The 17,875-nt window shown below is 44.9% G+C and overlaps 1 protein-coding gene across 1 annotated transcript in view; it reads right to left on the minus strand.

Moving 5' to 3' along the window:
* The window catches only part of LOC102000872 (tripartite motif-containing protein 30A-like), a 22,046-nt gene extending 8,213 nt beyond the window's left edge, over positions 1-13,833 (minus strand). The window contains exons 1-4 of the mRNA XM_005370178.2: positions 13,781-13,833; positions 4,622-5,105; positions 2,630-2,725; positions 1,806-2,036 (exon numbers count right to left, since the gene is read on the minus strand). Of these exons, the coding sequence (XP_005370235.1) occupies positions 1,806-2,036; positions 2,630-2,725; positions 4,622-5,041 (747 nt within the window). The 5' untranslated portion in view covers positions 5,042-5,105; positions 13,781-13,833. The remainder of the gene's footprint in view (positions 1-1,805; positions 2,037-2,629; positions 2,726-4,621; positions 5,106-13,780) is intronic.
* Positions 13,834-17,875: the final 4,042 nt, after the last annotated feature.

Below are 17,875 nucleotides of genomic sequence, written 5' to 3' on the forward strand. Positions count from 1 at the left end.
TAGACAAGATGGCCTGGCAAAAATTGGGAGCTTGGGGGTGGGAGTGGCGTGGGGGTAAGGGTAGATGAAGAGAGAAAAGTGAGAAGGGGAGGATAGGGAGAGCTTGGGGGAATGGGATGGTTTGGATGGAGGAGGAGTGGATATGGGAGCAGGGAAGTATATATCTTAATTAAGGGAGCCATTTTAGGGTTGGCAAGAGACTTGACTCTAGAGGGGTTCCTAGGTGTCCAAGGAGATATCCCCAGCTAGTTCCTTGGGCAGCTGAGGAGAGGGAGCCTGAACTGGCCCTACCCTATAGCCACACTGATGAATATTTTGCATATCACCATAGAACCTTCATCTGGCGATTGATGGAGATAGAGACAGAGACCCACATTGGAGCACTGGATTGAACTCCCAAGGTCCAAATGAGGAGCAGAAGGAGGGAGAACATGAGCAAAGAAGTCAGGACTGTAAGGGGTGTGCCCACCCACTGAGACAGTGGGGCTGATCTAATGGGAGCTTACCAAGGCCAGCTGGACTGGGACTGATGGAGCATGTGATCAAACTGGACTCTATGAACGTGGCTGACAATGAGGGCTGACTGAGAAACCAAGGACAATGGCACTGGGTTTTGATTGTACTGCATGTACTGGCTTTGTGGGAGCCTAGTCTGTTTGGATGTTCACCTTCCTAGACCTGGATGCAGCAGGGAGGACCTTGGACTTCCCACGGGGCAGGGAACCCTAACTGCACTTTGGACTCCATAAGTAGGGGGAGAGAGAATGGGTGGAGGGGGAGGAAAATGGGAGGAGGGGAGGAAGTGGAAATTTTTAATTAAATTAAAAAAAGAATCTTAAAAAAAAAAAGAATTCTTAGAACTACCAGATCTATAAGATTGATAATTCAGATGAAAGAACCAAATTCCCACAGAGATATTCATCACAAAAATATGGCTTTGGTTTAAAAATATGATGGAGATTAAATACATTACAAACTTTATACCTGTAAAGCATAAAGAAAAACACCTTTTATCCCAGCAAAACAAAGACAGAGAAGGGAAACCTCTCTGAGATCATGGACGATTTACAGTGTTAATCCTAAAATTCGCCAGAAAAAAAACAGTTCCACCATTTTGGCTGAATTTAAGCAAGCTTTTATTAAAAATATTAAATACTGACCAAGATGAAATATGGCCAGAACCATCACCTGGAAGACTTTCCAGGTGTGTGTATGGAGACACTTGTTGGCAGAGCTTATAAAGGGCAAAACTCACAGGTCACCATACTTGCCCATAAGGCTTTGTTGTTAGTTTCTAAGAACTGCCACTCCAGAATCCCAGAAGGTTACTTGGTCCTTGGGCAGGTGGGGATTATAGGTTAATTTTGCTTCCAACAACAGCCACCCTCACTGAGCCCCACCCTCCTCTCCCAGGAATCAGAGGGAATATAGGTAAAAGTTCCAATCCTCTGTGGGAGTCACAAGGCCTACTAAATTTAAGTATAGGTGAAGTGACTAGCTTGAAGGTTGGATATGCTTCCCCCATGCTCAGCATTACAACAGGGTGATAACTATCCATGATACAACAGATCTTCTCCTCAAGGTTCAGCTTTTGTACTGTACTTGATAAACTAAAAAAAATGCAACTTTCTCTTGCCATCCATGCTTGCAATGATTCCCCAGCCTTTGAAACCGGTTCAGGAAAGAGTTCAGGGGGGGTCCAGAAAGCCCTACTGTCTTCATCAGGGAGATCACAGCAGCACAGAGAAAAGGAAATGGCTTCCAGGTGTCCTGACTCTCAGATACTGGACCTCCTGCAGTCTTACCTGTAGCATCTCTATGGTTGAGCACTGCAACCGCTGCTCCAGATCTGAGATGAGGTCTCTCACTGACTCCTTCTGCTTCACCAGCTCATTTTGAGACACTGCCAGGCTGTTCATAGTGTCTTCCTTCTCTTGCATCAGCTTTTCCACTTCATTCATCTCCTTGGAGTCCAGGAATTCCCGCAGTCCTTTAAACTCCTTCTGAACGTTTCCTACCTCACTCTGTATTTGGTTCTTCAGAGATAAGAAAAGAGAGAGTTATTCACACTGTCCTAATGGTGCTGAGAGACAGAAATCCACTGTTCTGATGGGGAGTTCTCACAGGAACTGAGCTTGGGAAAGGAAGGCAGTCTTAGGGAAGCATCTGTCTCCTATCAGTGTCTGTTCACGAACATTCCAAAACAAAGGTCTTAGGTCACCTTTACCAAGGCCTTTTGAGCCAAGGTGGGTACCTGAGTGTGGCTCAGTTTTCACACAGCTACTTGCAATACTCCTCATTCTACCTCTGAACCCCTAAGAGAAACTAACCCCAAGAATAAAACTGTGACTGTTCCCAAGCAGTCAGAGTTCCAGAAAGCACCACAGGATGGAGTCCCAGGACTCAGTGCCATTCTCACCAGACCCCCATGGTGTCAGCTCCTCACACAGCCAGGCTCAGCTGTCATGCACTCTCTGTGCAGCCCCAGCTCCAAGGGAACAGGCAGAGAGGACTAATCAAGGCCTCTTGTCCCCATCAGCCTCCAGGGAATGAAGAGCCAGGGAGCTTCTTGCCCAGGTCTCTCCCAGGCATCAGGCTAACTCCCTTAGGAGGTAGGGTCCCCACTTGCCTCCCAGGAAGTTCTCTCTTGTTGAAGGTCGTCTTCCCACTGGTCACATCTTTTCTCATTAGCCATCTGCATCTCCAGGGCAGCCTGAAGCATCTCCTGTGGGAGAGGAAATGTAACAGAGTCAAGCTGTGTGTTTAGTAGGACAGCTGCTCCTAGCCAAAGGCCAAGAAATCCTTCTGGAAAGACAGGAGGTCTAAGACTGTTCTCTTTTTAATATCTTGTGCCATGATTTGTGCACATAAAGTATATAAATTAAGTGTCCAGCTCAATCCATTCTTGCTTTTATACACACACAAGTCTCATACAAAGATACAGATATCTCTCTTAGTCAATCATCCCACCAAGTCTAAACCTTTATTTTGTTTCTGGCATTAGAGAACTGGAATAATTGTATTAAGTTTCCCAGTCTTTCATAGAAAAATATACAAACATCACATGAATTTCTTTTTTTGAAATTGGTTCCTCCTATGTAGCCTGGCTGATCTGGATTTCCTGTGTAGACTAGTACACCCTCAAACTCAGAGAGCCCCCTGCCTCAGCCCCCAGAGTTCTGGGACCAGTCATGTCTCTCCACACTGTCCACATGCACATCCTTCTGACTTTTATTTTCTTTTTTAATTTTATGTGCATTGGTGTTTGCCTGTATATCTGTGTGAAGGTGGAGGATCCTCTGGATCTGTTAAAACATGTGCACACTGGGAATTGAACTCAGGTCTTCTGAAAATACAGCCAGTGCCCTTAATTGCTGAGTCGTCTCTCCGGGTCTTCGTTTCTTTTCTTTTTAAATTGTTTTTTATTTTTGTAGTTAAGATTATTTTCTCTCACTGAAAATAGATTTTTTCAGACAACATATTATGATTACAGATTCCCCTGCCCCTATTCCTCCCAGTTCCTCTCCATTTCCTCTCCCATTCAGATCCGCACCATTTCTGTCTCTTGTTACAAAACAAACAGGCATCTAAGAAATAATATCAGAATAAAAGAAAATACAACAAGAGAAGTCAAAAAACAAGTACACTGGAATGTGGAAAAACAAAGAAACCAGAAAAAGAGCTAAACAGCACAAGAAATGCATATAGATGCAGAGACACACAGGTTTCCAACCAACGGGAATCCCATAAAAACCCTAAGTCTTAATATAAATGTAAATTGTGAGTAAAGTAGGGGAAAAATGCCCTGACTTAACATTATGAGAGAAAGAACCTCCAAATATGGGTCCCACTTATTCTGTGTTGGTCATCTATCTACTGCTGGGCACAGGACCTATCCTTACAAGTGAGTGGTTTATTTCTCCAGTGAGACTCCCTTGGAGAAAAGTAAGTTTTCATTTACAAGTAGCTATCAATTGGAGATTGCTTCCGGGTTAGGGGTGGGTCATGTGCCCACTTCTTCTAGCTCTAGAATCCCATATGGTGCAGACCCTTGCAGGCTCTGTGCATGCTGCAAGAGTCTCCATGGGTTTACATGTGCGCTCACAAACAAGCAACAGAAAACAAAGTCCCAACACGGAACTTGCCTCTGTGCATCTCACTAGGGAATTCTTTCCCCTCTTCCCAGATGTTTCAACTGCCACACGCACATTATCTTCACTGCTGCACGTCATTCATTTACTAGCCCCATGGTTGGAAGTCACGGGACTGGAATTTAGGAAGTATGAATGAATCTGACATAAGCAACGTAAGAAGATAATTATGAAGTAAATTAGCAGCTGTTCTGTTCTTGGGTTTTTTTTTTTTCATCATCAACTCAACTTCTTGGAGAAAGTTCCAAAACATTTTTTTTCCATCTTAATATTTGTACTCCAGGTTGATTCTTATCCATTAAGTGGAATAAACCATCATGTCCTTTTAGGACTCTAAAAGTAGGAAAGGATGGAATGATGTAACAACCCCAGAGCCTATGACGTCCAGGTAATTGTCCTGTCACACCAAGTGGAGATTTCCCATCTGTTACTGTCTCCTGCTCTGTGTCCCACACCCTCCCACTTCCTACCTTGTACTTATTGGCCACCTCTTCAATGAGAGCTGTTTGGTGACCACGGTGCTCCTGAGATCTCTCACAAAGCCAGCAGATGGCCATCATGTCCTTCTCACAGAAGAGCTGGAGTTTCTCTCCATGCTTTGCACAGACATTCACCTTCTGCTCCTCCCCTGAGCTTGTCTTGAGCCCTGTTAGCCTCTCCACTATGTTGGCCACATGCCAATTAGGCCTCAGATTCCCAAACAGGTAAGTAACTTGGCACACAGGGCAGACACCCTCCCCTTTTTTGATTTTGATGGACTCATAGTTCAGTGTGATGCAAGCTCTGCAGAAGCTGTGACCACAGTCTGCATTCACAGGCTCCACCATGAGGTCCAGACAGATAGGACAGGTCACCTCCTCCTTGATCATCCCCAGGACTGATGAGGTCATTGTTGCTGTGATGCTGAGTCTGTCTGTCCGTACTCCTGACACTTCTGCTCAGGTACCTGTGTGACTGGGATGATGAGAAGGGGGACAAGTGAGAAAGGGAAACTCAGCCCTGAACTGTGAAGAGATCAATGAATGCCCTCGATGATGAGGGAAAAGAACAAAGGAGAGAAATATGGAGAGAAGTTAGAGACATGGCAAAGGAGCATGTTGTCATTCTTTCAAGTTCTCTGCTATATTTCATCCAAAATGACTAATTTCAGATGCAGGATTGTTATTTGCTTTCACTGAAGACCAGGAAGATCGTGTTTCCTTTCATCTGCCTCATGTAACCTTCCGTCCTTCCCTTTCTTTCCCAGGACAAAATCACATCTTCAGTGTTAAAGCATCAAGTCTCCCCTGTTGTTCTTCCTCCTTCATCAGCACCAGTTAGTGTGAGCCTCTGATCCTCTGCTAACCAGTCCCTTACCAGAGACCCTCGTGCTGACTTGGAGTGTACACAGTCCATCTCCTGATTCACAGAGGCAATAATTTCTCTTATTGTCATTTAATAAATGATGTGTGTGTTTGCACACATAGTTAAGCTAAGTTCTGCACTTTATGTATACAGATTGCTGTTACGAGGCTCATTTTGTCTTCAATACAGTGAAAGGGGATGAAAACCATCCCTTTGGAGTCTTCTTTCAGAGGTCCCTGTTGTACATCATAGAATTAAAGAAAAGTGATGATAGCCAGAAAATCAGGTGTGTGGAATTATGTCTCCAAGCACTAGCATTTCTGAAGAATCTTCTGTCTATAAATATTGAGATTTTGACTCTAGAAATTTGTGAGGACATCGATGGGAAACTCCAGGTATGTATTGTAGTAAGATGCTAGCAAACTGAGCTTAAAACTATATAAAAATTATACTTCAAGTCAGCAGATTTTCCCCTACAATATGTATTATTAGTTCAACAGGCAAAGCCAATGAATAACTCACCCTTCATCAACAAATGAATAATAAGGAACTCTTCCCATCCTGTGCACGAAAGTATTTGATAGCACACACCATTGTTTCAGGAATAAAAATCCTAAAAATGCTTGTATATAGACATAAATTTCCTTAAAGTCATACATGAAAAGCTCCCTGCTAATTGCATAAAAATTTAGGGTAATGGAACGACTTTTCTTTAAAATCATGTATAAAACAAGAATAATTATTGCTACCACATCTGTTCAACACAGCTGGGGATGTACCACTCATACACGAAGACTGAAACAAACAAATAGGTAAGTCATAAAAGGCATATAAAAGGAATTGCTTTACAGGTAAAAATCATATCAGTAAAGAAGTAATATCCAGTATAGAAAAGTCACAAATAGTGAGGAGCCCAAAAGGAGATTAAGAAGCTGGGCCTGGTGGTACAGGCCTCTCAACCCAGCTTTTTGTGAGGCTGATGACAGGGAATGGCAAGTTCAAGGTAATTGTGGCTTTATAGGAAAACAGTGTTACATTTGAAACATAAGGAATGGGATGGAGGAAGGCTAAGTGGATAAAAGCACTCCCTGATTCCATTCCCACACCCCATATGGCTGCTCACAAGAGCTCCAGTGGATTTGACACCCTCATCTGGCCTTTGAGAGCACTGCATCCTTATGGTGCAGAGATATACATGCAGGCAATCACCCTTGCCCATAAAATAAAATAAAAGCCAATAAATTTAATAAAGGAAAGAATAAGATCAGTTATATTCATCAGAGTATCAAATTAAAAAAATGAATGAATGATTAGGAAAATTAATTATTGCAAGATGAAATATCTGCACATAAAATTATAAGAATATTCAAAGAATCAAAGTTGTTACAATTACATGCTGTAATATTGAGTTGGGAGTGTCACCCCAGGCCCTGGCAGGGGAGTTGCATTGGTCTGGACTCCAACTCCCAGCCTGCCAAGCACTGACCCCTCCCCGGGGGAGAGTCAGGACCACTCTCACAGGGTATTTAGAAAGCTGCATAGAGAAGGAACACTTGGTTTTGGGTTTTGGGTGTGCTCTCCCTCTGTCTACCATCCCCGCCCCCAGCCATGCTCCCTGCCACCCGAGAGTGCTACATTTATTAAATGTGGACATTCTTAATTCGGTCTAATCTGATTTGATTTGAGTTCTTTGTGCCAGCGTAGAGGCCTGTCTTTAGATTTTTCCTAATAGATGGAGTTCCTCCACTAAAAGGGTCTATCCGCGCCCCCCAGGCACAGGGCCCAGGGTCTGTCCCTGCCCCGCCCTCCAGGCCCAGGTCCCAGGGTCGCAGTCTGAAAAGCACCTTCCACCAGGCAAGATTGGCTTCACTCTGTGAGTTCCCCTTTTTACTTAGGCTAGTAGGGTTCCTGCGGTGACCCATTTGCTTTTCAGGCTTTTGGTGAAATCAAGGGCCCATGCCAAAAGCCTGATCCATGTGATGGAAGCCAGGGACTTTCACTGAGGTGAATATTGCTTGGCCAGGGATGTCTGCCATTCAATTTTCACAGCTCAAGGATTGTCCTGGCAGATGCACTGTGACAGACTTGAGCTCAACGATTAGGTATAGACTTTTAAAAAGGATTCCTAAAACACCCTTAGATGGCAGTTTACAAAAACCCTTTTAAATTGAGGCTATCTAAGGCTGTATAACCCGTGGTTTCTAGATTCTCACTCCTGCCCCTCCCCACTTCTGCCTCTCCTTCTCTGCTGTCTCTCATTTCTGCCTCTCCACAGCTCTTGGGGGCTCTGGCACCATGCCTGGAGGCACGGGGATCTAAATCCCACACCCTTTCCATGGGCCTTTGGAATGGCGCTCCCCCATCAGCTGCTTGCTATGCCTCCTTGGCTTCTGCTGCCTACCTTGGGATCACACTGGGCCCCTTCCCCCTCTAGCTGTTTGTTGTTTGTGTCACTCTGGCACTCTCTACAGTGGATCTATTTTTCCCCCTGTCCTTCCACTTTAAAACTGTATGAATGTTTCATCCTTATGTTTCTGTTCCCTCTTGCAGTGTCTGATAGCCTGATCCTTAATGGGATCACCTCTGTGCTTTTATGGCTTTTGCTGCCTGCCTATGCCAAAATTTTGGGTTGTTCAGCTCACAAAGTACTTTATTTGTCTCTCTGTTAAAATAATATGGTCTGTGTAACTTTATAAATGTTTCTGTGTGCATGTGTGCTCATTTTAAGATTCTTTGACTTATTAAAATATTCTTTTTAACCTTCTTACATTTACTAGCATTAATAAACTGTAATTAACTGGGTAAAATACACACCTAAATTTAGCTTATATGCCCAATTTAAATAACAGGTAATGGTACCTAGTTCTTGGATGCCTTTACAGACCTGAGAGTATGGCATTTATTAAAAGAGCTTCTCACACAGACACACAGTCCCTGCAGCACCCTATAGCTCTCTAAGAAGATGCATGGTTATAGAAAGACCTTCTGTGTTCAAGCTTGCCCTTGGCCTTTGGCAAAGCCACTCACACAGCAAAAAGTGGCCTTTCCCCTCTTCAGCTTTTTGGATGCTTCACCTGGGAAATTGTACTCAGCAGCTAACGGAAACACATTGCTTCTAAGAATGGTGTTCTCCAGTGACTAAGGAGAGGATCTGGGATTACCTGCATAGCTTAAAAACTGTCTCATTTCTGTTCATTTACCCCCCTCAGATCTGTCTATGGCATTTGATAATTTAAGGTACTGTTAACTTATTACTTCATCCATGACATTTAATGAAGTTTCCTGCTAAAATACAGACTGGTATGCCTCTTTAACAGGCTTCATAGTCCAGAATTAATAGGTTTCAGGTGTATCTTCAGAGTTCCCAATTTCCTCTAATTGTCTTCTAAAATGTTCATACCTTTTAACCTAAAGCAATAGTGTTTTGCTATGACACCAAGATGTAAATCTGTCCCAGTTCTATTATAATACACAGGTTCCTGGAAAACTTCTACTGCTATATCAAAAATCAGGTCTAGTGAAAAACTAACAGTCTCCAGAGCCTACACTAACCCCAACCAATTTCAAGCATATTTTATAGGTCATTCCTGCTGCCTGCGCTAAGACCAACCCACAAAGTGCTCCCGGATGATGCCAACACCTGCACCAGCTCCTGGGACTTCACCATTTGTACCAACTCTTCTTCTTTTTTTTTTTTTTTTACCAACTCTTCTTGATCAAGGACACCTGCCAACTAAAATCTGGTTTTAACTGCTATTGTGTCCCATCGATGGCTAGCCCTATTTCATAGAGCCAATAATAACTATATATATATATATATTTATCCTAGCTACCCGCCTTCTCATCTCCCTCAAAAAGCAGCTGCCTGAGGACTCCAGGATGACAGCAAACCGGGTGCTGTTCTAGCTACTCCTTTCATGGAGCATGAGCATGCCAACTCTCAGTTCTCCCCTCTCTCACGTTGCCCCATGCCTACAGGAAGTAGTCAGACATGAGCCAATGCCCCTTTATCTGAAGAGAGCCTAAAATATTGGTCATAAATATCGCCTCAGCTCCTTGTCACACCCCTATATCCAAGGAGTCTGGAATGTAATATTAAGTTGGGAGCATCACCCCAGCACCTGGCCTGGGACTCCAAGTCCCAGCCCAACAAGTGCTGACCCCTCCCTGGGGGAAGGTCAGGACCACTCCCACAGGGTATTTAGGTAACTGCCCAGAGAAGGAACATGTGGTTTTGGGTTTTGTGTGTGTTCTCCCTCCCCCTCCCACCTGAGAGTGCTACATTTATTAAACGTGGGCATTTTTAATTTGGTCTAATCTAATTTGATTTGAGTTCTTTGCATCAGCGGAGAGGCCCGTCTTAAGATTTTTCCTAACACATGTAAGAACACCTGTATTCATGGATTTGAATACTGTTAAAATGTCAGTACTAGGGGCTAGCCAGATGGTTCATGGGTTTAGAGAACTGGTTGCTCTTCCAGAAGACTTTGTTTCTGTTCTCAGCACCCACAAGGTGTTTCACCACTGTCTATAACTCCAATTCCAGCATATCTGACACCCTCTTCTGGTAACTGTGGGCACCAAGCATTGAAGTGGTGTACAGACCTATATCCAGGTCACCAATAAGCATAAAATTGCATTAAAATAACACAAATAAATACATTAACAAAATGCCCACACCTCCTAGGGCTCTGTGGTTATGAGTGCTTACCATGCTTTTAGTGTCCTAGTTACTGTGACTGTTGCTGTGAGGAAACACCATGACCAAAGCAACTCAGGGAGGAAAGTGTCCCATGTCACCGTTCATCATGGAAGGAATTCAGGACAGGAACTTAAGCAGAGCATGAACCAGAGGCTGGAGCTGATGCAGAAGCCATAGGGAGGGGTTGAAAACTAATTTGCTTCTCATTGCCAGCTCAGTCTGCTTTCTTGTGGAACCCAAGACCATTAGCCCAAGGATGGTACCACCTACAACGAGATGGGCTTTCTCCCATCAATTGCTAATTAAGAAAATCTTCACAGACTTGGGTACTTTCTGATTTTATGGAGGAATTTTCTCAGTTAGGGTCCTTCCTGTCTGATGGCTATGCTTTGTGTCAAGACGACAGAAAACAAAGCTGGACACATGGTATGAGCCACAAGTGTCATACAGCGAATGCACAGCTGACAGATTCATAGACAACCCACAAGTGTACAATGCATGGGGAACCCGACTTGCAAAGCTTTGGGAATACTTGTCATTTGGACAGACACTGTCGATTCTGTACAAATCTTGTGAAATCATGACATTTCTCCCTTCCATAATGGGATTCACCCCAGAATATCCCAGCAGTGTATAAATCATTCTTTAAACCTGACTTTTTGTATACTGGCAACTGTATGCCTTTTCCCACACTATGGGGACCTGGTGTGAAAACATTCACTCAGCCAAACTTTTGTTCTAATGGTCAGATCTACACAAAGCTGGACAGGACTTACTGACAAGAAAGGAGCCCTGAGCAGGAGGCAATGAGCAGAGAGACAATGTCTGCTCTCACTGATAAACAGGTCTGGGTTGCCCCGAATACACTTAGCAGACTCAGGAAGGTGTAATCTCCTGGACTTTGCTCCTACTCTAAGAAGTTATTAATATTGGGTACTTAAGTTCGCCTTTCATTTGACACTAAGGTCTTAATCTAGGAAATTAACTGTTTGTACCTTTACTCCTAATACAGGAAAAAAGCTTGGGTTGCTAAACAGCGCCAGAGAAAGACATTCCTTCTCACCTGGGTGCCAGCAGATATAGCACCCTGATGCTTAGCCCAGGAGGCCAACCTGCATCCTAATCCTCCTGGTATTTGCTCTGGTGGGAAGCTTCAGGGTCATGCTCCTTCTGATACACAGGGCACCTACCTCGTCCTAAGAAATGCATACTTGACATCATTACTATTTACCATAAAATTATTAACTGTCTGTGTGGGTATAGAAACTTTGTAGGATGGGCAGAACAGTGAGGAACATCAAAAAGGGAACATCAAGAGAGCATTGTAGAGAGCATAGGAAGAATAAATGGGACATGGTAAAAAGACTTATCTGAGCTAATTTGTTTCATTTACCCTTAGACCTTCTTAGGTTTTCACCTGCCATAGCGATCCTTCTGAATCCTGAGAGGTTTAGTGGGGGCTTAACCCCAACAAAAACCTGACAGACACTGAGGATCCAAGTTCAGTTCCTGCCACCAGTAAGGCAGTTCACAACTCTCTGTAACTCCATCTTCAGCAGACACACAAATATACGGTTCATAACAAACTTAATCTTTTTAAAAAGCTATACTAAGGAATAATAGCTAGGCTTGTTCAATTCAAACAACAAGAGAGAACTTGTTTCTTTTGAGTAGGGAGTAAACCTGTTTCTTTAAGAATGATGAAACTGCTGGATGGTGGTGGCGCACGCCTTTAATCCCAGTACTGGGGAGGCAGAGGCAGGTGGATCTCTGAGTTCGAGGCCAGTCTGGTCTACAGAGCAAGTGCCAGGACAGCTAGGAATATTACACAGAGAAATTCTGTCTCAAAAAAAAAAAAAAGATGAAATGTCAAAGTATTGATTGTTAGAAAACTAAGAACCACTCACATTCATAAACCAGGTGCTCCCCCAGCAGCCTTCAGAGACTCATTGCCAGTGAAAGCGCCAGCGCCAGTGAATGCACCACTGTCAGTGAACGTGCCATGGCCAGGGAACACGCCATGGCCAGTGAAAGCGCCATCGCCAGTTGCCAAATGCGAAACATTTCTATTGTTGCCACCAGTCGCATGCCCTTTACAAAGCCCTCTCCTTCACTGCTTGCTGTCCTCTTTTCCATCTCAGAGGCAGCCATTTGCACCCCAAACCCAGTAAATCTCTTGTGCAAGGTCCCTTGGGTGGTGTGACCATTGTAGCATTGCTGGCACTCTGATCGGTACAAAAACCATAACAATAATGTCACAGGAGAAATGCTCCTTTTCCAAATAGGCTGGGCAAATAATTGTCCCAGGCTTCCTTTACTAAGTAATATCTGGGACGACTTAATGTGCACTCCTTTGATATCGGCAAATTTAAAAATTGGAAGACCCAAATAAGTGCAGTGCAGTATCTCATAGCATATGACAGTGGAGAGGGTTGATGTTGAAGGTCAGAAGAGAGGGAGTCCACAACTGATGAAGAGCAGGGGAGAGCAAAGGGAAAGAGGATGGGCTCATGACAATCCTCCAAGTCAACCTGGACACAGGAGACCTGGCCCGTGTCCTCTGGTGTCTACATTATTAGCTTGGGTGAAGCTGGGATTACCCGCTCCCTGTCCTTTTGTGGCTCTCAAACTCTTCCTATCAGTAGACATCTTTCAGTCTTTATAGCATTAAAATCAGTCAGGAGCTTGTGCTGTTCCTGAAAGATAGAAAAGACCTGGGACTGCAGTGTTCACCTGTAACCCCAGGGCCTGGGGAGGGTGACACAGGGCAGTTAGATGAGGTTAGCCTGGGCTGTTTAAAGGTATCATGTCCCAAAGAAACAGAAGAGCTGAGACTTCTAGAAAGTGTGTCCTTCCAGTGTTCACACACTTTCTTACTCTGTCTCCTTCCTTGGAATTGAATCCTGGGCCTAGAGCAAACTTAAAATTTCCAGCCCAACCCGTTAAGTGCAGCCTAATAAACTGCATCTTCTCGATGTTTTCCCCTTTTTCTTCAGACATGAACTCATTAGGTCCCCAGCAGATCTTAGACTTTGGACCTTACTGCATCAGCTTTCTGTGTTGCTGGAATTACTAGTGTGGGTTGAATTTCATTTAGGCACGCCAGACATGGATCATGGGAAAGGCAGGTAAATGTAATGACTTTTAAGTAACATTAGCAATTCTCTACAGACTCGAGGCTGTTTCATAGTACAAGTACATGTATAAGAGGCCACAGAAAGATTGAGATTCTAATTGCAGAGACAGAAGCAAAGGGAATAAACCCATAGAACCATAGGTAAATACACTGTTACATAGAGACTTTGGGATGCCACTGCGGCTTTCCTACAACAGTTGGGGTTGGGGAAAACACACATGGACAGCATGTCTGTCTGGCGACAGGGGATTCTTACTGCAGCCCATAATTAAAGATTGGGAGAGAAGAGAGTGAACTATTCTGGAGAAATACCTGGATCTCTCTGGATCTTGAAACTGGTCTTTCACAAGTATACTCCCTAATCTGGTTCCTCAACCCCCTGAGCACTCAGCAGGAAGCCAACAGTCCCTCTTTCCCAGTCCCTTCTCAGTTTTAAATTGTACTCACCAGAACAAAGAGTGTTTTCTTTTAAGGTCCTCCAAATTCTTCCCTCTAGATTTGGTCTCACACCTTCAGACACCAATCATGAGTTCCTGAATCTGTGGAGAGGAGCCAATGGAGGCCAGAGTAAATGACCTGAGGATTCCGGCACTATGTCTGATCTCTGGCGAGCCAGCAGAGAAATGGAAGTTAAGGTGTTGAGAACTGGAACCGCGAAAGAGAAACTACAGAACCATTAACCAATGGCGTGCCACCACGTAAGTATCTGAGTTTCTACAACTAGAGGTAGCCAAAGGTCAGCTCTGCCTCCCTGGAGCTTGGGACATTTTCTCAGTGCTACAGAATTTGTCATTTCACTTGTTCAGGCTCATGTCACAATCACCCTAAAATATCCTGACCCTCTGGAAAGCTTCTCCCGCTGGAAAGAAAGCCTTCGCCATGGGCTCCTCTTGCACCTGAGTGCCTGGCTGGGTTTTGCTTTGTGTGGCAGGTGTGGCCCTAAGGGCAGGAAAGACAAGGTGAGGGACAGGGAACTGCAGTGTTCTCTGGGGCTGGACTTGGGCACTTACAGGATGAGAACAGGGAGGGAGCTGCAGTTCAGGGCATCTGCTCACAATCAAGATTCCCACCCAGTAGGGACAGGATGGGAGGAGCCCCATGCAGAGCCCTGCAGAGACACTTACCACACTCATAGCAGTGAAACTAGCAAGTTGCAGGGGCTCTCCAGCTGCCCAGGGGTGTCCTGCAGATTAGGTGTTCTGTTGCTGCCCAGAGCAGGGCCTCTTCCTAGTGCTGATCTGATACATTGTATCCCTTTCAGGAGTCCCTCCCCAGAATGTCTCCGCAGGCACTATTTGAGTTAGAATTTCTATTATAGACCTCTGCTGTTGGGTCAGTGTCCCCTGAACTGGAAGCTGAAATGTATAGGGTGGGAATGAGGTTGAGTTGGCATCATCCATGCCTAGGAAAGGTGGAGCTCTGTGGTTGATTCTCAGCACTAAACAACACCAGTTGTGGTGGCATATGTATTTAGTCAGCTCAGTTACGTTTATTGCTCTGTGTCTTACTACCAGTTTTTATTGCTGTGAAGAGAGACCATGACCACATGAACTCTTTTTTTAAATTATTTTTTTTTTAAATTTTACATGATAGCTCCATTTCCCCCTCTCTCCTCACCTCTCCCCATCTCCCCACTTTTTCCCATCCAATGTCCTATCCCGTCTTCAGAGGAGGCAAGGCCTCCCTTGGGGAGTCAACAAAGTCTGATTTTCCAAGTTGAGACAGAACCAAGGCTCTCCTCTCTGTATCAAGGCTGAACAAGGTATCCCACCAAAGGGAATGAGCTCCAAGAAGCCAGTTCATGCACCCAGCATAAGTTCTGGTCCCACTGTCAGGGCCTGGAGAGAGAGAGAGAATCTGATCAAATGTCTAGTTTTCCAGTAGCTCAGAAATGTTGGGGAAGGACTGGAATTTACAATAATAAAATACATGGACAGCCATCTAGCCCAGAATGAAATTATCTGCAGACAAAGTTCAAGTCCCGTTTGGTCCTTCTGGACTTCCATCAGCCTCCAACCCCAGTGAAAAGGTTAAAGATGACCAGGTGAGCATATAGCACTGGCCACGCTGCTGAGCAATGCCACAATGTGTGTGAGTCTAACTGTGTCAATACACACTGACATTTATTTCAACACAGAAAAGGCTTTCCCATGAAACAATTATGGAAGAAATATTAAGCAAAAGGAACACTTGAGACCTATGAAGTTACTTCTTTTTTTATTAAACATAAAGTTAGACTTATAATTTGTTTAAAAAAATCTGTGACTTTATAATCTATTTATTCTCCTTCTTAAAACAACGCATGGTGCCCACGGAATGAAAATCAGGACGTGGCTGCTCCAAGGTAAGGTTGAGGAGAGGATTTTATTGCAGTACGAGGGAACCTGTAGGAAAATCCAGAGCAGGGAGGGAAAATAGTGGACGGAACCTGGCCAGCACATTGAACTGAGCCCCAAGAGGAGAAAGCAGAGGTGGTGGTGGGAGAGCAAGAAAGGCAGAGAAGACAGGGAGAAGAGAAGAGAGAGTAAGTGGGCCAAGAGAGCCCATGGCTGAAATGTCAGGGTTATATAGGGAAGAGAGCTGGGGGGAAGGGAAGGGAAGCCCCTAGACTGGAGTGGTTGAGGGTGTGGTGAGGAATGGCAGTCAGGATGACTCTGTAGCAGGTACTTGCTGAGGGCCTAGAGGCTAACATGACCTTTGCTTGGCATGCTGATAGGCACAGTAGTCATCTATCAATGGAAGAGACACGTGTCCTTTGTCAGAGGTTAGGAGAATGACTCAATTCAGGACACAGGGACTGTTTTCAAGTCCCTGAGGGATTTCAGACTTTTGTATGAATAACAGACTTTGAGAACAGGAATTTCTTGGGACCTCACACTTACCCCACCCCTTTATTTCAGCCAACAACAGCAGAGGCACCCTTGTCCTGGAAAACCACCGAACATGCTAGTCTGGGAATCAGGAAGGCAGTCTTCACTTTCCTTCCTGTCCCCCAATTCCCATTCCTCAGTCTTAACCACTTGCTGGTCAGTCCTTCCTCTCTGTCCTCATTCCCCAAGGGCTCCCCACACTCTCCAGTATAGCATAAATAATAAAAACCCAGAGACAGATATTGGGGTTCAACCTGAAGATCAGAGAAGCAAAATAGCCAAGCCACTAGAGAGCTCTTACCTCTGAAATCTTCAGACTGAAAGAGAGTGAATTCCTGTCTCACCCCACCTTATACTCCTCTCTAGTGCTAGGATTAAAGGCGTGCACCACCACCGACCAACTTTTATGGCTAGCTAGTGAGGCTGCTGGGATTAAAGGTGTGTGCTGCCACTGCCTGGCCTGTATGGCTGGCCAGTGTGGCTGTTTTGCGTTCTGTTTTTGTCTTCAGACAAGCTTTACTTATTAAAATACAAATAAAATATCACTACCATCCAAGGCCCAGCCTTCTCCCCTTTATCTTTGTGTCAGCTGCCAATACCCAGAGTCACTCCCTATCTGGTAACCGGCTGGCCAAGCAGACTGAGCACTGGGTAAACAATCCTCAGTCTTCTTCCTGTTCCCCATTTCCTGGTCCTCAGTCTCATCCCTGCCTTATAGCAGATAACAAGCATGCAGCTTCCCTTTCTGCCGTCACTCCCTGGGCACTCAGAAGATCCTTGGGGCAAACCCAGCCTTCCTCCCTCCAGTAGATCCTCCCAACTGTCCCCCTACCTTACCCTCACCCTCATCCCCACCCCCACCTCTAGCCTATCCCCATTCCTTCTTGCCAGCTCTAAGTATCTAGAAACAAGCTGTGCCTGGGACCCCTAGTCACCACTCCTGGGAGAGACTGAAAGACCCTCAGAGAGGACCTTTTTCTCCGATGAAGACCCCAGAACCAGGACACTCCGAGACCAGGCCACAGGATGCAATTAGCAAGAGGTTTATTGAGTAAACACAGGTACCTGCTGGCAGCAAAGCCTTTCGGAGGACTTTGCGCACCTGCTAACTGGAGGGCAGGCTTTTTATAGGGAAGAGCAAACAACAAGTTTACAGAAGCAAAACAAAAGCGTGGTTATTGGTCAATCGGAATGAGGCCGGGGGCATGAATGGTTTCCTCTCTCAGCATAGATGTTTGGCAATAGTCATCCTGTTCCTATCTTTATAGATATCCTGTTTTGCAGTCAACCTGCTTTGTTGATGTGCTATCTTATTGACATTCTGCCTTGCAGTTTCCCTATCTCAAGACATCCTGCTCTCTCAAGCACATGGGATGTTCTTACGAGAGCAGGCTGGCTGCTGATCCGGAGAATTTTTTTAAAGCAAACAGGACGTTCCCCCGGGAGCATGCTAGCTGCGGGTTTTGAGGAGGGGGTCTGTAGGGTCTTTCAGGGGGGTCTGTGGGGTCTTTCAGGGGGTCTGTGGGGTCTTTCAAGACCAAGAAGCACTCCCTATCAGGGAACCCTCACCCACCACATTCTCCTAAGCTAATGAGAGGGCATCAGAAACCAAGGAACAAAACACCCACCCAACAAAGACAAGACCATATATCAGCACCTAGAATTGCAACCA

Source organism: Microtus ochrogaster, unplaced genomic scaffold (assembly GCF_000317375.1).
Source record: "Microtus ochrogaster isolate Prairie Vole_2 unplaced genomic scaffold, MicOch1.0 UNK73, whole genome shotgun sequence".
Taxonomy (NCBI): Eukaryota; Metazoa; Chordata; class Mammalia; order Rodentia; family Cricetidae; genus Microtus; species Microtus ochrogaster.